General features: G+C 58.4%; 1 protein-coding gene across 3 annotated transcripts; it reads right to left on the bottom strand.

The window, feature by feature from the left end:
* Positions 1-504: 504 nt before the first annotated feature.
* On the bottom strand, positions 505-21375 carry SCARF2 (scavenger receptor class F member 2). 3 transcript variants are annotated; one of them, XM_051774144.1, is made up of 12 exons: positions 20711-20784; positions 15274-15332; positions 14336-14378; positions 13547-13648; positions 12736-13255; positions 12413-12631; positions 11911-12039; positions 9242-9345; positions 9045-9162; positions 7483-7604; positions 3091-3243; positions 507-2763 (listed from the first exon to the last, which is right to left on the bottom strand). In XM_051774144.1, exons 5-12 carry the CDS (start codon positions 13215-13217, stop codon positions 1559-1561), a joined length of 2532 nt encoding a protein of 843 aa, XP_051630104.1. In that variant the 5' UTR covers positions 13218-13255; positions 13547-13648; positions 14336-14378; positions 15274-15332; positions 20711-20784; the 3' UTR covers positions 507-1558. The 3 variants fall into 3 exon arrangements, with proteins under 3 accessions (XP_051630103.1, XP_051630102.1, XP_051630104.1); XM_051774143.1 differs by lacking the exon at positions 14336-14378 and having other exon boundaries at positions 505-2763; positions 20711-21375; XM_051774142.1 differs by having other exon boundaries at positions 506-2763; positions 13547-14378.
* Positions 21376-21661: the final 286 nt, after the last annotated feature.

Raw genomic sequence — 21661 nt, 5'->3', positions numbered from 1 at the left:
CTTTCCAACCCAGCTGATTCTATGATTCTGTGATTCTATGATTCTATGATCCCCCACTGTGGGCAGAACTCAGGATAGCTTGGTGGTGGACACCAATGCTCCCGGCTCTCATGGAAGCAGACAGCCCCAATTATCATGGCAGGAAACATCCTTCTGCTCAGGAATCTTGGGCAGGTGCCATGTGGGAGAAGACCCTGCTTCTCAGCTGCCTCTGGGCTTGTCCCAGCTTTCCCCATGGCAGCATCGTGTCTGGGGCTGTGTGGAGACCTCAAATGTTGCCAGGGTTGGCAGCCTCTGGGCAGGCGGTTAGAAAGCTGGGGTCAGAGCCTTGGACCCACTGCCACCCCCAGTATCCTCCCACATTTTTGTCCCAGCATCCTGAGCACCCAGCCAGGGCTGGGCTCTCTTTGCCCAGTGGCCAGAGCTCTCTTGATCCGCAGGTTCTTGACCCAGGCTACACTGGGGAGTGTCAGTCACCGGGAGTATGCTGGATACTGGGGGATGAGGGGCTCTTTGTCTTGCCCCCAGGGCTGGTCTCCTGATGCCAGGTGAGCACATAGCAGCAGCCTCAGCAGGGACCTGCGTTCCCCCCGTCTGCTGCTTGTTACCACCTGCCTGTACTTGCTGCAATGTCATCCATCTCCCTACTGTACACCACTTGGGACCAGGATAGCACTCAAGTAAAACTAGGCAATTTCCAGCACGTTGCCAGCCCCTGGGGAGCCTGGGCAGGGAGAGATGGCATCCAGCTATGGAAGAAATACACTTTTATTAGGAAAGCACTCTGCAGAGGTGCCAGGCTCTCTCGTACCAAACTAATCCCTCCAACTCTGCTGGATGGGATGCGGGAGCCCGAAGGGTGTCCAGCTCCGTCCATAAATAGCACTTCCTCCTGGACAGGAGCAGCCCCAGGGCAGAGGAAGGGTGGCATCAGTCGAAACCAGCTCGACCCCACGCCGGCACAGCGCATCTGCGGCAGGACCGGTAATGGAGAGCTGTGCCTGGAGCCCAGGGCACTGGGGCAGGGGGTCTGCTGCCAAGGATGGTTGTGGGCCATGCCTAGCACTGCCCTGGGCACTGAACAGCAGCTCAGTGAGAGGAGCTCTCCAGTGCTCTGCAAGCCCAACAGACCAGAGTGGGATGCAGGAAGCGAGCGGCTCCATTACTGCAGAATATACCATGGGCACGTCTAGTACAACAAGCGCTGCTTATGCGATCAATAATACTGCTACAAAATAGAGGGGGGATATGCCACGCACGGACTCCCCTGGGGTGGCGGCCGGGCCGGCTCCCTGTGGTCCTGCCTTGCGTGGGAAGGGAGGGCGAGCTGCCAGACCCAGGCAGGGAACAGGAGCAGGGCATGGATGGAGGGACCAGGTCGCAGGGCAGGGGTGACTAAAGGAAAAAGGAGGATGAGTGGTGGAGGGGATAAATGGAGGCTCAAGGCTCTTCCAGTGCCCCCTGCCCAGTCCAGGCTCCCCCATCCACTGGTTGTGCTGGCAATGTCCTTCTTTCCGGTGTGCGGCCAGGCAGTGTGGGACTGGTGCCTGGCTCCTGGTCACTGTACTGCCTGGGCGGGCACAGAAGCTGCCCTGGATGGCTCCAGGCTGGCTTCTCTGCTCTTCTTCCTTGGAGGCTTCTTAATGGGGGTTTTCTTGGCTGCCTGCTCGCTGGGAAGGGCCTGATCCTGGCTACTGACAGCACTTGGCTTCTCCACCCACTTGGGCTCCCCAGCTGCTGGCTCGGCCACCCCAGGGATCAGTTTTTGCAGGTGGGGAGAGGTGGGCAGCAAGGGTTTGCTGGTCTTCTGGCCACTGGCAGCTGCTGAACGCTTGGCTTTCTGTGGAGGCGTGGGCTTCTCCCGCTGGGTGCCCACCCCATTCACCCGGGTGCCTCCGTCCCCCTTGTTGAGGCTCTGAGTCTTTTCCTTCAGCTGGGCAGCCAGCTCAGAGGCCAGCTGGGGATGCAGTGGCTCAGAGCGGGGTTTGCTGGTGCTGGGGCTGCAAGGAGCATCCTTGGAGTCCCCGACCCGCCGCTCCGGCTGGAAGGTGCCCATCTTTCGGAAGGCATTCTGCACTGCCCCATTGATGCTCTCCATCGGCTCTGAGCTGGCTTTGCTCCTCTGCTTGGGCTTAGAGGGTGACTGGGGCTCCCCGGTGAGGTTGGCTTTGCCCTCAGGGACACCAGGCTCCTTCGGTTGCTTCTGCGCTTTCTCTTTGCCCCGCATGCTGCCCTTCTCCTCCACTCTGCCCTGCACACTGGCTGATGTCTCGCTCGGGCTCCTCTTCCTCTTGGCCAAGCCCTGTCCTTGCTCGGGGCTGCTGGAGTTGGCAGCTGCTCTGTCTGGGGATTGGCTGGGTGCTGGCAGTGAGTTGGACTGGCCAGAGTTGTACCTGCTGTGGATCCAGGAGACTTTGGGCTTAGTGGCTGGGTCTGGGGGACGGGGCTTGGTCCTTTCCGGGGATGGTGGCTTCCCGGGGCTGCGGGGCTCTGCAGTGGCATCTTCCTCCTCCCTGGACTGCTTGGAGAGGCGGGCGACCCGAGCGTAGAGAGCGGCGCCGGCCGAGCCAGAGCCGCAGGAGGAGCGCTCGCTGTCCGAAGACTTGAGCAGGGGTGTCTCACTGCTGTCGCCCGGGAAGGCTCTGACAGAGCCGGTCTCCTTCAAGAATGTGTATTCACCTGCTTCCTCCCCGCCGGTAGGGGCCACCAGCTTGTCCCCGGAGCTGGCAGGTGTCCCTCTGTCCCTGCTGTCACCCACGCTCTCTGTGGGAAGAGAGCACGGGGATGTCAGGTGGGATGTGCCTGATGAGGGAAAGGACCAAGATGCTCCTGCCGGACAGTGGGCTCCCCCTGGACTACCCTTGTTCCCACCTCCCAGTCAGGGACCTCTTGGCTCTTAACCCTGGAACAGCAAATGCCAGAGGAGGGAGCTTTGAAACTGCGTGGGAGGCAAGACTAACACCTGCATCCCTTCCTGGGGCACAAGAAACCAGGGTGACACGATCCCCACTGTGCAAGGGTGACACCTCTTCTTCGAGCAGGCCCCTGGTAATGTCCCCAAAGTCTCCTGGGGATGTACCCCCTGCTCACCTTCATGGGGGACGCAGTACACTGGCCCCTCGTCCGTGGTGTCGAAGGAGGAGAAGGAGCCGCGGGATGACCAGGATGGGGAAGGCTGGTCCACCACAGAGGGTGGCTCGATGAAGCTGCAGTTCAGGGTGTTTTCCAGGTCATGGTGGGCCACTGCAAGGGTAAGGAACTGCTGTCAGTGCCCATTCTGCCAAATCCCCCAGTACCCCCCTCCCAGCCAGGAGGGTGGGATGCTGCACACCCTTGCCCACCTTCCCGGTGGTACTGGGGACAGGGACAGCATCCAAGGCACAGGCACAGCTCTCACTGCACCTCCCCACCAGGTCCTCCAGCCAAGTGCCCACAGAACCTGCAGTGGTGGTGACCAGCATCCCCCATGCCTAGGCCATGGGCAGCAGAGACTGTTCAAGCCTCACACCTCCATCTATCCCCCTCTCCATGGATGGTCTCCACTGTCCAGACTGAGGATGTACATGGCAGAGGGATGAGCCACCCAAAACCCTGAGTCCCACAGGACACAGTGAGTGGCCTGGTGGTCACCCATGAGCTGTGCAACCTAGCAAAGCCACCTCACAAAGAGAGTCCTAGCACTGTGGCTGTCCCCTTCTCAGGGGAAGAAATTAGTTGCCAGCTTTAATTCCACTAATTCCTACTTCAGCATCACTGACTGCATTTTCCTTTTCCATCTGCTTCTACACAAGGATGCAGAAGGATAATAAAAGGATGCCTGCTGCAGGAGATGCACATCACTGTTTTTTCCCGAATTCTGCAACTTTTTGATCCCTTTGCCAGCTTCTCCCATTCTGAAGCTGAGTAGGAGCAATCCCCCTCTGCCGAGGGGCCACCTGCAGAGAAGCCGAGTGGAAGAGACAAACCACCAGAAAAAAAACTTGTTTAAAAAATGAAATAAGGAAGCTCAGCAGTTAGTTGTCTGGGCTGGAGGGATGTTTTTTTTCAGCTTCATAATTTTTGAGGCTTTTTGCTGGATAAGTTCATGTTCCAACACACCCTGCAGGGCTTCCCCAGAAGCTCACAGCTTCAGCATTGCCCTTGGGTACCCACAGGACTGTGGCAGCAACCAACTGGGAGGAAGGACCCTCCCAGAGAGCCAGGCAGCATCAGATGCACTTGTCCCAATCCCTATAATGCTGGCTTTTGTCCCTTGGGACAGTGACAAGTTGCCTCCAAGGCCAGGCAGGGCCTTACTTTGGAGCAAGGGCTGCAAAAGTGTGGTCCTAGAGGGTGGTTGGGCACTGGAACAGACTCCAGGACAGTGGTCACAGCCCTGAGGCTGCCAGAGCTAAAGAAGCTTTTGGACAATACTCTCAGCATATGGTGGGATTGTTGGGGTTGTCCTGTGTAGGGCCAGGAGCTGTACTCAATAATCCTTGCCAACTGAGAACATTCCATGATTCTATGAAAACCCTGTGCACAGACAGGGTCCCAGCTGTATATGGATATTTCCTGGTATTAGTAAGCTCTGCCTGCACATTCCAACTGCATCCCAATCCCAATTGTACCCCAGTTGTGCTGCAATTTCAGGCTTGGACTGTTTGATTCTTGCACCATATCCTTGTTTTACAATAAAATTTAGTGTTATTGGGATGCCCCCTGGAACGCTTATCCATTATTAGGGAATCTGGCTTCAGACATGCAGGGTTGTTAATATGATGGCAGTGCTGCACGTTTGTCCCTGCATAGTTTGGCTTCTTGGATTAAGGTAAAAAAAACCCAAGCAGAGATATTTAAAGAGCAAACGACCCAGAGAAGGGGAAGCAGCAGTTCCAAAATGTCTTTCCTTATAATAAAAACCAAAAAGAGAAAATTAAAAGCAGCCAGCTGGAAGAAGATGAAGGGAGATGCTTCCTGAGAGGAGGCGTGACAAGTGACTGAGACTTACAGCCACGAGGCATCTCTGGGACTCCAGTGAGACCCAGGATACAGCCAAAGGATGAAATGAGGATATACAGCTCACCCAGAGATTTTGGGAAGTGTGGGGTCCCCAGGGATTTATTTCCCCTGGGCAAAATATCATGGGCTGGTGGAGCAGGGAGAAATGTGGATGCCTCCTGCATATTCTCTCCTGCCACTGCTTCCTGAAATCTTCTGGAGCCACAGCACCAGGGTACCAACCCAAACTTTGCTTGCACGGTGGCCAACTGGTTTCTAGACCAGGATGGAGCAGCGAGGAGCTGCAGAAGGACCATGAGAGGGGGATTCCAGAGCCCTCCTGGCCACCCTCTCTCAGTCAGCCCAAGCTCCTCATGATCGGCATCACCCTCAGGGCTGGTTGATCTTTGCTGCTTGGAGAGGAGATGAGGTGGTGGGCTGCAGAGCTTGGGTTAGCCCCAGCATCTGTGGGGTGACATGGGACTGAGACCCACACTGGTACCACTGACACTCCAATGAGCAAATCCCACACACAGGGACGCCCAAACCCTGGCACCACGGCTGCTTGCATCAGCCCAGGATGTGGCCCTGCAGGCTGCCAGCTCAGGTGTAATCCCTAGGGAGATGTTGTGGATCCAAAGCTGGTGCCAAGGTTGGGAGCAGCTTTTGAGGGAGAAACCTGGGGTGCCAGGCACCTGATGAGCATCAGTGGGGCTTCAAGACCTGCTGTCTCACCTGGGAGGGTTCTACCACGTGTAGACTTGTGCTCACTGGTGTTTGAGCCCAGATGGGAAAACCCACCTGGTTCCAGTAAACATATGGCCCAGAATGTGAACAGATCCAGAGTGACCATCGACTGGGCATCAGCCAGCACCAGTTTCACTGCAACATAGCCATGGGGTCCTGAGCACCTCCAGCACTGACCTGGCACTTGCAATGGGGCACTTCAGCATACCCTGGACCCTCCTGTTGGGGCAGGACCAGTGTGGGGAACAAGTGGCCTCTGTCGCCAGATACCGCCTGCTGCGGCTTCCAGGTGGGGCCACATGCTGATGTGGCAGCATGGTTACCAGGCATCATGAATGCAGCTGCTGCAGGCAGCTCAACAGGTCCTCATCACCCAGGGAGTCCCCACACCCAACAGGGTCTGGAGGCATTACCAGACCATGCACCAGTGGGACTGGGAGCTGCTGGAACCCACAAGGGCTCTGCTGTGATGGATAACACAAGGCAAGCCCTGACCAAAGCCTTTCCCTCCAGTGAAATAACAACCCTCAGCCCCATAACAGACGCCAGGAACAGCCCCAGCCCTGCCAGGACCTGAGACCATCCTGAGCATCCTCAGTCTTTCCCGAGGCCGCTGCTGCCCTCTGTACACACACTGACTGGACAGGTGCCAGCTGCCCATGGGCCGGTACGGGGAAGGCACAGGCAGCCCCCCGTGAGCCCCCCCTGCCCTTGCCACACACAGGCACCTTCTGTCCTCCCTGAGCCCTTCCTGGCCCCTTCCACAAACACAGCCTCTATGATCCTCTGTTATCCTTGCAGCAGGAATGTTTCTTGGGCCCCAACACACCCTGCTCCAGGCAGAGCTTTGCTGTGCCCCACGTGGTGAGGGCTCAGCTTTGATGCTGAAGCTCAAGCACGTTGTGCAGGGATGGGGGTCACCTCTGTGTCCCATCTGGGATAGGGAATTTGGCCTCATGCTGAGCACTAGGATGTGACTGCTTGGGGCATTCCACCAGCATGGCATGCCCACAAAAGTTCTGGGCTCAGGAAAGGAGGCTGGGGCTGAACCCCATCCAGCACAAGGTGGGGAGTGCTGCCTTCACCCCAAGTTGCAGCATATCCCCAGCTCCTCATGCTGCAGAGGTGCAAGGAGGGTGACAGCGGACAGCATCCCCCAGCTGCCTGGATGCAGGGAGTCCCCAACAGCCCTGACAGCGCCAGGTCAGGGGCTTTGCCAGGTGTGAGCAGTCCCCTGCGAGCCCACTCTGTGCCCAGGCAGTGTGGGGAGCTCAACCCAAGTCTCTGCCCCTCCACCCACAACTCTGCTGCACACAGCAGCAGGGGGGGCATCCCCCTTGGGTGCTCTGGCTCCAGACAAAGCTGGGGCAGGGTTAGCTCAGGACCAGAAGGGTAAAAGAGGCATTTTGCTGAGTGACAGGGACCATTCCTCTCCACAGAAACCTCAGGAGAGTAAACCCAAAATCTGAAACTTCTAAGCAGAGCTCCAGCACCAGGTACCACCCTTGCCTCACAAAGCAAAATTATGTGCTTGGAGATCCAGAGGCTGCAGTCAGAAAGGGTTGAGCCCCTGTTAGCCAGGAGGCTTGCACCAACCATGGTAACTCTCCTGAGGACACATGTCCCTGTCACCACTATGCCATGCTCACCACCCTGGTTTGGAGCTCAAAAGGAGCCACGCACACTGCCCTGACAGGAATAAAGCCCCTGGAGCCTGACTGGCTCTCTGCACCCTCCCCAGCTCCAGCATCTTACCCACGACCTTGGGTAGCTTCTGGCGGCGCAGAGGGATGCGGGGGAGCTTCATCCCGATCCGACTGAACCGCCCGCACAAGCGTCTTGGCGGCTTCTTGGCTGCTGCTGGGTCCTGGCTGGAGCTGCAAGAGAAGGTAATGGCACTGTCAGAGAGACACCGTTCCCCTCCCTGCGGTGGGGACAGACTTCATGGGTGACAGGGACAGCCTTCACAGGTAACAGAGAGAGCTCAGGGATGCTGCAAACGCAAAGAGGATTTTGGAACAATAATAGGGTGGATCAAAGCAGGGGCATGCCCAGGGCACAGGGAGTTGGGGATCCACCCAGGCTGCTGCAAGCCCTGGGCACCAGCTTGCACTGCACCAGGAAGCAGAGTAGTGCCAGGGGATGGTGGCAAGACCAGAACCAGCCATGGCCATTGGCAGTGCAGCCCCAAAATACCCACAGCACCCGGTCAAGACTCTGAATCTTTAAAAAAAATTAAAATCATCCCAATCCAAAGCCAAACACATGGCTTCTCTTTATTTGCTCTCTGGTTTGGAAGCCTCCCGGGGTTGAGTTTTCAAGCAATTTTCTGCAGCCGCAGAAGTGAGTGGCTTCGCATGTGGATGGAAGGGAACCTGTGCCATGCCCACTGCTGCTGTGATCCCTCGGGACGCTCTGGCAAGGGACTGCACTGGGACAGCACCACAGGTCACCCAGAGGTTTGGGGACACTGTGGTCCGGACACCCTGGGAGAGACAAAACTGGAGCCATTCCCCTTCTCCTGGTGCTATACCTCAGCCCACAGGGCTGCCTTTGTGCTTTATCTGCAGGATAATTTCCTGCAGCCCCCAGGCTCTCCAAGCCAGCTGTGCTGGGCTGGGATTGAGCTGGCAGGGCTGCAAGGGGAGGCTTCTGGAAAATTCCTGTGCAGTGGCTGGTGGCACGAGGGGGTTTTCTCTGCAGCTGGAGGAGCTCCAACTGTCCTCTCGTCCCTTGCTGAGCAGCAGAAACATTTCTCCTTGCTGTGGGTCTGTCCCTATGCCTGTCCTCATGGCGGGATGTTACCTGGTGATGCCAAAATGCTGCCAACATCCTGACCTTGCTTCAGGAACTCACTCTCCCAGCCCTGATCATCCTCATGCAGAACAGTCAGCATCCTCCCTGTTCCCTAGGTCTCATTCCATGGCCCAGGGGTTTGTTCTGGGAGTCTTCACCACGTCTTAATGCCCTTGTTGTATTTCAGGATTCCCTTTGCAGATCAGTTCCAACCCCCTGGAGACTGGAGGAGACTTGGTGGGTCTCCATAAAGTGTTGGCCCACAAGAGGAAACAAAGTCAGGGAGAGCAGGAAGGGGTTCCCCAGGCAGGGCTCATCCCGAGCCCCTCTATCAGCCCCAATGACGCAGCAGGACCTGCTCAGACCCCAGGGACCAGCATGGTGCCACATGGGCAGCACTGGTCTGTCTCAGTTTCCCCACAGCACCACTGTCCCAGCATGGTCCCTGCATCCCCCTGTCAATCCCAGACCCCACTGGTCCCCCACATTCCCAGCCTGGTGAGATCCCTCCCAGTACTCACCTGCAGGCTTCGTCCTTCTTGCGGCAGACACAGCAGCAGCAGAGCAGAGAGAGCAGGAGGATGAGCAGCAGCGCCAGGAGGGCCCCTGCCCCGATCACCCCCATCCTCTGGTTGGCCTCTGCAAGGCAGACCCGTGGCTCAGCCTGGTGCCAGCCCTGTGGCAGTGGCAGCCCTCGCTTGTGCCCTCCAGCACTCACCCATGTGACAGGCGCCTGTCAGTGGGTCGCAGGCGCCGTCGTGGCAGCTGCAGGCTTCGGCACAGTTGGCTCCATAGCGTCCAGCAGGGCAAGTCAGGTTACAGCTGGAGGGAAGGGGCTGGATGAGTGGTGCATCGGGCACAGCAGTGTGGGGCTGCTTGGCTGCTACCTTCTCCCAAGCCCTCCATACTTCAAGGAGCACTTCTCTAGCTTGCTCTGCCAACTCAACCACACTCTGAGGGACCCTGTAACCTACAGGGATCAGTAGCCCATTGCCCACCCAGCAGTTTCGCCTATTACTCTGGGGATTTGGCCCAGCTGGATCTCTGACAGTGTCACTGCTCCCCTTCACCCATTTACCATTCCCCTTCACCATTACCATTAGACATGGTAATTAGGAAAGGTCATTAACCCAGCAGTCACATCTAAAGACACCCTGGTGTCAGGCACAGGGATTCCAGCTCAGCTCAGCAGTGATGTGGCTGCGCACCCCAAGGCCCATCCCTGCCAAGCTGCACAGACCTGCAGTGGCCACGAGCTGGAAAGATCCCCTGATTGATTTTTTTTTTGGGTTTTTTTTGGTCTCCAAGAAGGAAAAAAAATGGAGGAGCCCCAAGGCATCCAACTCCATCAGAGTAGGCCCCCCCCATTCAGCTCTGCCTGGTGTCAAATCTCCACCACTGGTAAAATGACCTCCATGGTGGAGTCACCAAGGCGATGGGGACATGCATGAATGGGCACCAATCCATGAGCATCAAGGACTTGAGCATGGAAAGCATGCACCAGGCACATGCAGAAGCACCTGGGCCTCTCGGGAGCGGGACCAATCCAACCCGTCTCCCCAGCTGTGGGCCAGGCACTGCAGAGCCTGACTCAGATAGATTTGGAGATGCCAGCAGCACTGCTGGACACCAAATCCTCCACCAGCTGTGTCCTGGCTGCAGCAGCCGCAGCTGTAAGGAGCCAGTGGGCCCCAGCCCAAACCTGCTCCTCCAGAGACGCAGCTGCCCCCTGTCCCTGGCACGGTGCCTGTAGGCGGCTCAGCCCATTTCACGCTCCAACGACTTGCAAAGCGCCGCCTAGGCCAAGCTTTGTGCCCATCATGTGCCCACAGTGTGCCTGCTGTGTGCCTGCCGTGTGCCTGCCGTGTGCCTGCTGTGTGCCTGCCGTGTGCCCACCGTGTACCTGCTGTGTGCCTGCCATGTGCCCGCCAGGATGGGTGCTGAGCCCCCATGTCCATTCCAATGGCTGTGCCAGGAAGCAAATGCAACAGAACAGGAGCAGGGATATTCCCTCAGCAACACAAAACCTTTCACCCCACCACTTGGCCCCACATTTCTGCCACAGGCTGAGGTTTTGGGAGAGCAGAGGGGGGTGATTGTTTTCCAGGAGGGTCCTGACAACTCTGGGAAAGACAGGGAAAAGATAAAGCACTTTGTGCACACTTTAGCAGCTGTTCCTTTAGTATCCTCCTGACACAGAGCTGAGAGGATACCCCTTCACGGCAAGGACATTGCTTCTGCCTTCCTTCCAGAAATCCCATTTTTAGTAAAATTATACGCTGCTGACAAAAACGCTAGTTTTCACATAGTGACAGGGATCTGCCTGAGCGCTGGGAATGTCCCTGAGCCCGCCTGGCGTGCACCGCATGACACAGCTCAGCTCGCGGTTATTGGCACCAGGACGTTGCTGGGGCTGGGCTGCATCCTGAACATCCTCCATCCCCACAGTCCCGTGCTGTGCTGGGCTCAGAACAGTTTAATCTCAGGTCTTTTCCAACCCAGTTGATTCCATGATTCTGTAATCCATGCTCTGTCCTCTGGCACTGTGCCAAAAGCATCACTGCACCCCCCTGCTGAGCACTGGGATCCTTTCACCTCTGCCTTCACTACCAAAGTTGGCCATGATGCCCAGGCTGGGCATCCTGAACTGGTGCCTGTGCCGGTGGCTCTTTCAGCACTGTGAGTGGTTGGTGAAGCCCCACAAAAATAAACCCCAAAACGCAAATGCTCCCCGTTTCTATGCCCTGAATGAAATGCCAGCATGGGCAGGATGCCAGCTCCAAATCCCTGTCCTTGTCATCACCCTTGCAGTTAATTGCTGGGAAATCCTGAGCACCACCCGGCAGGACCTGGAGGAACTGTCTGCATGTCCCAGATGGGTGGGAAACTCTTTCCTCTTGTTTTCAAACAACATTTCAGTCCCATGCTGTGAAAACCCACCCAGGGATGGGAGCAGGCCCTTGCACCCCTTTCCTGGGCAGGGAGAAGGAGAAAGCCTGGGTAAAACCCTGGCCAGAGGCAGAGCTTGCAGCAGGACCCCCTGCGGACGCCATGCCTGTGAGGCTGTTCCTTATTCTGGGATGTGGTTTCTTCTCTCTTTTTGGATAGAAATTCCACCCTGGACTTAAAAAAACCCAACAAACCACCATTTTGTCAATTTTTTTTGCCAAATAGGCATTTTCTAAAGCACGATCCCTCTCGCAGCATGACCTTGCTGCTAACGGGTCTGTGAGCATGTCCTTCCCTCTGCTCCCCACATCATCCGAATTATCACCTGCGAGCGCTTCTACAGTAGGAAACCCCTCAGCTGAGAACCACGTAGGACCCAATGGGGCAGTAGGTGCCTGAGCATCACCCCCAAAAGTGTGCTTACTGTGCCTCACTTACTAGGTGCCGTGGGAACCAGGGTGGCAGAGGCACTGCCCGGTCTCGAAGTGGCACTGGCCATTGACGCAGTCACTGCAGACGAAGGCACAGTTGTCCCCGTATGTCCCGTTCCAGCACTTGGTTTCACACCTGTGGAAGGATGAGGGCAGATGACTGGAGCATCCATAACACTTGGGGACCTCTGGCATCCCCCTACATGCAGGGAGATCCGGCTGTCACTGTGGTGGCTTGGGGTTTCTGAAGCCAGGAAAGGGGTACAGGGATGGACTGAGCTCTCTGACACAGTCATGGGACTGGGGGGAGCCTGCAAGACCCGTGCCCTATGCCCAGGTAATGCCTTGTGCTAGCAGTGAGGCTTAGCTCTCAAGCTGGGATGCTTTCCTGCAGACTCTTGTACCCAGGATTGGTTCCAGGGCTGCAGAACCCCACAGCAACCCTGTTCCCTGCGCAGGGAGAATCAGGGAAGCCAAGCATCCCTCTGCCAAGATCCGGCTGCACTTACCGGTCTCCAATCCAGCCCGGGTTGCAGTGGGAGCACTTGCCATTGATGTGGTTGCAGGTGTGGCCGTCCTTGCAGGGGGGACAGAGCTTCTCACAGCCCTCTCCATAGAAACCAGGCGAGCAGGGTTGGTCACACTTGGTGCCATTCCAGCCCGCCTCACAGGTCAGGCAGCGCCCGTCTGCCACGGTGCACGGCTGCAGGCTCTTGCACTGCCCACACCTGCAATGGCCAAGGGGGAAACCATCACTCAGTGCAGCCCCAAAATCTCCTGCTGCTGCATCCCACCAGTGCCGGATCAGACCCAGCAGAGTCTGCCCACTCACCGTCTCCGGCAGCCTTGGCCGTAGAAGCCGGCTGGGCACGGCTCGCGGCAGTACTTGCCCCGGTAGCCTGGCTCGCAGGTGCAGGTCCCATCCACCTGGTTGCACTTGCCCTTGTAGCACTGGCAGTAGCGGTCACAGCGGGGCCCAAACGTCCGCTCCCGGCACTGGCAGCGCCCCGTGAACTGCTCGCAGGGCGAGTTGTTGCAGGAGCACTGGTTGTTGCAGCCGCGGCCCCACCAGCCGGGCTGGCACAGACAGTTGCCTGTCTGCTGGTCGCACTGAGAGTTGTGGCTGCAATAGCAGGAGCTGGAGCACTGCGGCCCCCACCAGTTGGGCTCGCAGGTGCATTTGCCTGTCTTCTGGTCGCACTTGCCATGCTTGCAGAGGCAGATGTTTTCGCACTTGGGACCCCAGCGGTTGAGGTTGCAGGTGCACTGACCTGTCACGTCCTCGCACTGCCCGTTGGGGTGGCAGCTGCACATCTCTTTGCAGTCGGGACCCCAGAACTGCCGCGGACACTCTGCAGGGAGATCCATCAGCCCAAGACTACCCAGGGGGACAACCCCACCACTGGAGGGACCCACAGTCCCAACAGGACCTTTTGACCACCATCCTCCCTCTTTTCCCTGCAGCACACTGGATTTCAGAGGAGACCCCGGCAAAAGGACAATGCCCAGGGGACAGGTAAGGGCAGAGCAAAAGCATTCAAAGCCCGATCCCTGATGCTCTGCTCTGGAATGTCACCCCAGGATAAGCTGGAGCCACCCCAGTGAACCCTGCTGAGGACAGGAGGGCTCCTGCCAGTACTCACTGGTGTCGCAGTTGGCGCCGAAGTAGCCGTGGCGGCAACGGCACTCGCTGGGCCTGACGCACACCTCATTCTCCTTGCAGGTAAAGTTCCCCTCGCACACGGCTGGATGCACAAACAGACGGCAGGCATAAGTGTGAGTGCCTGCTCCCCTGAGCACTGCCTGCTCATCCCTGCTCCCCCAAGCCCTCCCAAAGCCCCCAGAGCAGGGGAAGGGCTGTGCAGTAGCCCTCTGAGTGCTGCTGAGCTGTGGCACTATCACCATCCTAGCAACCACAGTGGCTGGATGGGATCCCCGCCAGGAAAATGCCACCAGCCTCCTGTCACCCAGCTCAGCTCCAACTCTGCCACCCAGATCAACTCCATCCTGGTCACCAGCCTCCTGCTACCCAGCCAAGCCTCGTCCATGCCAGCAGCTGCACCCAGTGGGGCACTGTCCCTTGCTCAGCTCCGCCTTGACAGAGGGGAGATGGGGGCATGAGATAGAGGGGTTGTGGGCAGCCATGAGCATGGTCCCCTTCCTTGCACTCCTTATGGACCACAGCAGTGCCACTCCCACCCCACCACTGTCTCTCCTGCATGGCCACCAGCCCCCAAAGGCCACCCACCCCTCTCCTGCTGAGGGGAACTTGTGCTGAGGCCGATGACTGGAGCCAGGCAGGCACATTATGTTGGACAGGCAGCATGGACAGGCAGCACTGCAGTGCAGGCAGGTGCTTGCAGATCCCACACGACCCTGGACAAGTTTCCTTAGGCATCGGGAGAGACAACCACCCACCCCAACCACCTTACCTGGGAGTTGTTAGACCTATGGTGATGGATACTATAGAAACCCCTAAAATAGACAGATTACACAGATTAGAAGCAGTGAGTCTAACAGTTAGAGCAGGTTGGGGGGCAGGAGATGGGGACAGCTCACCGTGGGACCATCCTCCCCACACTGTCCTGGCAGATCCTGTCCTTCTCCCTTCCAAAGGGGATGCATCCCATTCCCAAAGCATGCAGCGAACGGTTACAGGGCTCATGCACAGTGGGTTAGTTGGTTACATGGGCTTTGCTACCAGCTGCGAACTGCCACCTGTGGCTCTCCCGGGCTGTGGTGAGCCCCACGGCCAGCCAAGACTGCAGGGAACCCTAAACAGCCACCTTCACTGTGGTGGCAGCGCAGGGGATGATGCTCCCAGGGTTTCATGTTGAGCATCCATGCTGGGCTCACTGTGGCCCCAGTAAAAAGCTGTGACACGTTGTATGGCCCCAACCCAGGCTAGGTGGTCCCTGCCTGCCCCAGCAGCCTCTCCCCATTGGGGTCATGATACATATGTGCCTGGTCTGGGCAGCTTCTTCTCCACCAGAGGCTCTGGCTCAGCTCCCCATGCTGCTGCAGCACCCATGGGGAATCTCAGTCCCATCCCTGCAGCTGCACCTTTACCCCAGGGGACACCTCGTTGTCCCTTGGGTCCCTGTGCAGCAGCCCCAAATCCTTAGACCCAGAGCTGGCTGTCAAGGAGAGAAACCCCCACAGCCCTGTGACCCCCAGGTCTGGAGCTGAGCACCCTTTCCATACACATGATGTTGGAGCACTGCAGAGAGGCAGGACCCCAGCTGCAGTCCCCAGGACAGGGGGTCCCAGCCACAGGACACATCAGAGTGGCCCCTGACAGTGGTGGTGAGGCCAGGAGGGCTCAGCAAATGATGGGCAGTGTCCAACAAAGCAAAATGGCAGTGTTTACCTATTAAACACTCGCTTCCTTGTTGCCTCCATCCTAGGCAGCACACAAGCACCGAGGAGCTGCAGGGGAGAAAAAAAGCATCACAAATAGTTACAACCCTCAGAAAGTCCTGGTCCTTCCCAAGAACCCACCAGGAGCACTGAAACCACGATGGTGAGTGGTCCTGCCGGGGGTTGCTGCATTCCCATGGGGCAGAGAGAGCTCTTGGCTCTTCCTCCAGCACTCAGGGAGTTATGGGTCTGCTGGGGGCCTCCCATGAGTGCTGCTTGAGATGTCCCACCAACCACTGAGGTGACTAGAGGAGCAAGGATGAGACCACTTCCTCCCATTAATGAGTGATGAAACAGCAAAAGTCATGTTTGCAACCTCTACAATAAAAAAAATAAATAATCCAAAAAACCCTCCCCAAAGCTGGGAAAAAAGGGAAGACTAAATGTCCCAGGGGAAAACATGATCTGAACCCCAGGCTTGCTGCTTGGTGGCCTAGGATTGGCACCCCAAAGGTAGGCTGGAACCACCTGGCCAGAATAGCTGGAGCACAGTCAGCTCCCAGGAGATGTGCCCATGTACGAGCAGGGGGATGCCAACTACAGGCAACTGGAATGTGTCCCTGATCCCCTGGGCGTCCTGCAGTGCCACCACCTCTAGGGAGCACCAGGCACAGAGTTATCAGGCAAGATATGTTTGGCACAAGCTTGATCAGGATGGGGGCTCAGACCCCCTCAGAGGCTCAGCCAGGGATGCTCAGCTCTCTGCCTGGATGGGACACGCAGGGACGCCTCACCCGCACTTGGTCAATGCCTCCTCCAAGCAAATGTTCGAGGGCTCATGATGCTGCAAGTGAATGTGGGAAGTACGATCCCTGTGCCACGACCTCACAGAAATCCCTGTTTTGGGACCCTTGCTCATCCCCAGAGCCACCCACTTGTCCTCAGGGTGACCCACGCTGCCTGCTCCCATGGGTGATGGGAGTGATGCTGGAGGGTCACAAACAGTCAAAGCAGTTGCTGCAGTCAAAGAAAACTTCACCCGGGCTGGTCTGCAGCACAGCCTGGAATGCATTTGGCTTTTTTTTTTTCCTTTTCCTCTTTATACGTAACAAATGCAGAAGAGGAGGAGACAGCAAGGAAGTATTTGCTCGAAACCCAGCGCAGTCACAGGACCACGTCTGGCTGCCAGACCGCCTCGTCCTGGGGCCGAGGAGGGAGCTGCCAGCAGCCCCTTGGCCAAACTGGGGTGCTGGGGATGCAGCTCCCACCCCTGGCCCCTCGGCGGGCAGCACCCATGTGGCCGAGCCAGAAGCATCGTGTCCCCCTTTTCGTGGACAGTGAAAAGTTGGAAAGGAGGCAGAAAAGAACCACAAAAATGATTCGAGGCCTGGAAAAAATGCCTTGCAGCCAGAGCTCAAAATAGCTCCATCTATGCAGCCTGTGGAAGCGGTCGCAAGATGCTGCGATGGCAGCGGCACGTACACCCCCCATCATGGGGACCCCGGGGCTTGAGTGGAGGGCTCTGATCCTGCCAAACATGCAGGGGGATGCACGGGGTTAATGGCAAGGGGGGGTCAACCACCAAATCACCTCCCTGAGGACTGGGTGGGCTGGAGTCAAGGTTCTTCTCTGCAAGAGGCTTCAGGCTGCCCTTCCTGAAAACCTTTGTCAGATGTGCTGGGATGCTCAGGTGGGGAAGGGTCCACAGTGCCTCTGCCCTCCCATGACATGGCCAAAGCCCCCACTGTTCCACTTGGAGTTGCTTTCACCACTCCACTCTTTATAAATTCAGTTTGGTGGGGTTTCAGATGAAACCGTTGCAGGTTTGCAAGAGGAAACCCCTCTACTTGGGCAACCTCCTCTCTCCAATGGCTCAGCCTGGCCACCAAAATGGGCATCATGGGGGATGCGCCAAAATGCATCATTCTTGATGAAAGCCCCAAGCTGACAGCGGGGAGCTGGGAGTCACTGTAACGCAGCGGCAGGAGAAAAAACTCTTCTGCCATGAGCTGGAGGAGGCGAGCAGCACCTCTACCACCACCAGCTGGGATCCAGCCCACCATCTCTTATCTTTTGGGTTTATCTTTTTCCTGATAGCTAATCTCTCTTTGCCTGTGCCTGCTAATGGCAACCCACACCCTGCTCAGCCCGTGCCTCGTTTATTCGCAGCTTTGACAGCAATCAACCTCTCTTGTGGCAAGAATGCATCACTGGAAAACCAGTGCTCCCAGTATGGTACCAGGACTGGTCCCTGAGCACAGCCAGCCACAGGGAGGGGCAGTATTGGCTGCAGGTGACCAGCGCCATTAGCATGTTGGACTAAAAGATGTTTCATGGCCTCAGCTCCTTAACAGAGCTCCACTTGCCCCATGATCACTGGAAAAGGATAACTAGGAGACGTGTTTAAAAGCTTGCTCCTGACCCACATGGACATGCCACTGAAGACATCCAGTGCAAATACATATCCTATTTCTTTCTCTTTCCTTCAAAGTGCTACAAATGCTGGGAAAAGAAAAAGGAAAAACTGCCTCCAAACTGTGGCTGGGGCTGGGGAGCTCAGCTGATGTGGAGGAAGAGGAGCAGGATGTGGGCAGACACGAAGCTGTCACCTGCAGGGACAAGTGCTCCACGGCAGCCTTGGCCCCAGCCCATGGCCACATCCTGCTCATGCTGAGCATCAGTGGGACCTCAGCAAAGGATCTTGGGGTTTCCACAGAGGCAGAATATTTGTCTTGTGGATAGTATTCTACATCATTCCCTGTAACATGTCCTCTCTACCAACAGCTATGGAGAGGGCTCCTGAGGCAGGAGGGATGGCTCCTCACCCAGACCAACATAGCCCTCCCTGAACAATGAGGAGCAGGCTTACACCCCTGAAAGCAGGAGCAAGACCCTGGGGCTTGGGTGGGAGCTGCTGCCCATGGTCCCACGTGAGACCCCCCTGCTCGGCCCACTGGATGGAGCTGCAGAGGAGCCCTGTGGACACCCAGCATATCCCTGGCACTCAGAGCATCACTGGCACCTTCCCCATCCCCAGAGCTCCTCCATCCCTGCCTCGCTGCTTCTCCCAAGCATCACCCCAGTGCTAATCTCCTTCTTTCTTTGTGTTACCCATCACTTGGTGCCACCCAGCTTCCACTGTGTGGGACACAGGACTCTTGGTACCAGCAGGTCCCAGCCAGTGGCACACCCCCAGCTGATGCCAGCTGCAGCTCCCCGACCCCAGCTTTGGAGTGCAGGCAGACAGAGATCCCCAGGGCAGGTAGGAAGTAGGACCATGTGCATAAACAGAAACCATTTGGACAAAGAAAGAAAATAAAAGTAAGTAAACCCCCAAGATTAACAAATGAGAGCATTAGCAAGAGAGCAGGACAGGGACAAAGCAGTGCCCAGGCTGTCACCAGCCTGCATCCCCACCAGCACTTTGGAGAGGGTCATGCCAATGGGCAACCAATCATAAGAGAGGTTCAAATTTAGTGACAAGTTGCATTTAGAACACAAAACCCCAAAGAGCCCCAAATATGCCCTTTTCTTCTGCCCTAAATAGCTTCTTGAATTGCTACTTGCAAGCCAGATCTCAGGAAGTCACATAATCCTCCCCTTGAGCCCTCCAAAACCTGTGGTGGCATCTCCACAGGATGCCTGGATGGACTTTGCAGAGCCTAGAGTCCAAACAGCAGCTTCACCAGGCTCAGGTGGGGGACACTGGGACCCCAGGCCACCTCCAGCCCCTCTGCCCCCAGCCCCAGTCCCAGGGCAGGACCTGCAGCACCAGGGCGTTGGGGCCAACAGGATAGGTTTGGATGGTGACATATGGAGTGTCCTCCATGTCCATTGTACACGGTCATGATGGTGGTGGGTGCCAGGCAGGCGGGTGGAGAGAGAAGAAGGGTTTGCGGAAGGGTGAGGGGTGAAAAGTGATGCAAACATCATCTGAGCTTCCTAGAGACCATCCCTGTCCAACTATCCCCAGCTCCCAGGCTGTCTTCAGGTCCTGTCCCCACAGGAGGATGGACACCACTCCCTGCCCATCCCATGGATCCTGTCCCACTCAACAGCCAGTGCCTCTTGCACACCCCACGAGTGGCACAGAGAGCGAGCCCAAGCCCTGCAGGGCTGGTGCAGCATCTTCCCAACCTTCATCCAGTGTGGATGGGGGGGGCGTCCCTGTGCAAGGGGAAGCACCCAGGCACCCCATCCCCAGGATGTGGTGGCAGCTTTGCTGTGCAGGTCACAGGCAGCAGAGGAGGGACAGCTCCCTGCATCCTCCCCTGTTGTGGAACAGCATGGACAAGAGCTGTGGCTGCTCTGGCTCGTGAAATGCCTCCTTAGGAAACTCAGGCTGTAATTTGAGGAGGGGGCACCAGCGCCCTGCGGGCCTGCTGAATGGAGCCATTATGCGGCCCCTCTCACTCGCAGCACATGTTTTCCTTGTGGACTCGTCTGACCTCATGGGCGAGATATAAAGGTGCATTTATGGCCTGGGCCCCCCATCAGGGGCAGGGGATCCAGCTCTCCCAGGAGGAGGCCGTAGTTGTGGGCACTCTCCCCCTTTGCTGTGGCCAGCCTGGCCCAGGAGCCTGGGCAGCACCATGCCTGAGCTCTGTGGAGAAGCTCGGCTGAGGTGATGCTCTGCAAAGCACCCTGTGGGACACAGAGAGCACTGGGAGTGGGGACACAGCAGTGCCACCTCCCAGGACTCTGCCCCTGGCCAGGCAGGCAGGATGTGACCCCTGGGACAGCTAGACAGTGTCAGCACCCACTTTCTGAAGCCAAACCCGAGGGTCCTGAAGCTGCCAACTCCACCATCATCAGCAGCCCAGCACAGCTCCACCATGATACCCAGAGCATCCTGCATCCCACCAGTCCAGGCTCAGTAGCATGACCGGCCCCCGGGGGGTGCAGGACCGACCCCCCGCAGTGCAACCCGATCCCTGAAGGCACCCAGGACCAGCTTCCCACCACAGATTCTGCCCCAGGGATGCAGGATTTCCCCCCCACCCCTACCTTTCCGCTTAGTCCATCCCCAGAGACACCAAATGCCAGCTCCCCACAGCAGAACTGGCCCTGGAGTATACAGAACCGGTTCCAAAGGAATTCAGGACCGGCTCTCCTCAACACGACCGGTCCCGGTGGAGTGCGGGACCGGAGCCAGGGCATTCGAGACCGCCTCCCCGCAGCACCCCGGGGATCAGAATCATCCCCCGCCCCGGCCCCACTCAGGCTGTGCTTCTCACCCCCGCCCCGCCGCCGGCTCCCCCCGCCTCAGCCCCGCACAGGACGGACTTTGTCTTGGAAGGCGCCCAGCGCGGCGGCTGCCCGGGATGGGGGATGGACCGGCGAGCCCGTCCCGTGTCCTGTCCCGCGGCCCCGACCCCGCACCGCGGTGGGGGTCTGGTCCCGTCCCGCCCCGCACAGCCCGCACACCTGCCCGCCCCCGCTCCTACCCGCCGGCCCTGCAGACGTTCCTGCCGCGGGGGCTCAGCTCCTGCGCGGCTCCGCGGCTCAGCACCGGCAGCACCAGCAGCACCAGCAGCGGCAGCAGCGGCAGCAGCGCGGCCCCGGCCCGGGGGCGGCGGGGCGGCCGCAGCGCACGGGCCTCCATCACCGGCGGAGCGGCGGGGCCCGGCCGGACCCGGCACAGCCCATACGGGGCCGGTCGCTGTCCCCCTGCCCCGGCTCCGCCGGTCCCGGTCCCCGCCCGCCCCGGTCCCCGCCGGTCCCGGCTGCCGCTCGGCGGGCGGAAGCCGCGGTGCGATCGCTTCGCCGCCGCCTCCCCCGCGCCCCTCTCGGCAGCGGCGGGAGGGGCCCCGCCGCCAGCCAGGAAATTCCGCATTGGTTCCCCTGACGGCGGGCCAGGCTCCGGGGGCCGCCGCCGCCGCCCCGGCCCCGGGCAGCGCCGCCCCGACGGCCCCGGGGAAGCTCCACCGGGTGGGCAGCGCCGCCGAACGGGGGGAGGGTCCCCGAGGGAGAATGGGAGGATGAGAAGTCCTGGCTTCCAGCGCAGCCCGGGGGTCCAGCAGCTCCCGGGAGTCCAGGGAGTCCAGTGTCCCCGGGGTTTGGAGGGAACCGAGATCCGGTAGCACCGGGGATCGGCTGTCACAGTAGTTTGGAAGCTCCAGGTCCCCGGGAGGCCCCGGGAGACCGATGGCCCCAGGGTCTGGCTGTTCTGGGACCCAGCAGCTCCAGGGGTCTGACAACCCTGGGTGTCCAAGAGCCCCGGGTTTTGATTGTCCCAGAGGTCTGGCAGTCCCAGGTGCCTGGGAGTCCCTGGGGTCTGGCAGCCCCAGGTTCTGGCTATATCTGGGATCTGCAGCCTTAGATGCACAACAGCCCTGGGATCTGTCTGACCTGGAGTTCCAGCAGCTCCAGGGGTCCCACACACCTGAGTGCCCAAG

The sequence above is a fragment of the Manacus candei genome, unplaced genomic scaffold (assembly GCF_025592945.1).
Source record: "Manacus candei isolate 608988 ecotype Guabito, Panama unplaced genomic scaffold, ASM2559294v1 h1tg000189l, whole genome shotgun sequence".
In the NCBI taxonomy this organism is placed as follows: Eukaryota; Metazoa; Chordata; class Aves; order Passeriformes; family Pipridae; genus Manacus; species Manacus candei.
Note: the sequence above shows the minus strand (reverse complement) of the source record. Positions and strands in the feature narration are given on the sequence as shown.

Bases quoted from the DNA above. Each gene is read 5' to 3' on its own strand.
- SCARF2 (XM_051774143.1), bottom strand. From the start codon at position 21,099: ATGCGGAATTTCCTGGCTGGCGGCGGGGCCCCTCCCGCCGCTGCCGAG. The intron at 12,040-12,412 runs GTAAGTGCAGCC...ATCCTTCCACAG, and splicing joins CCGGGCTGGATTGGAGACCG to GTGTGAAACCAAGTGCTGGA. The intron at 7,605-9,044 runs GTGAGTACTGGG...CTTCTCTTGCAG, and splicing joins AAGAAGGACGAAGCCTGCAG to CTCCAGCCAGGACCCAGCAG.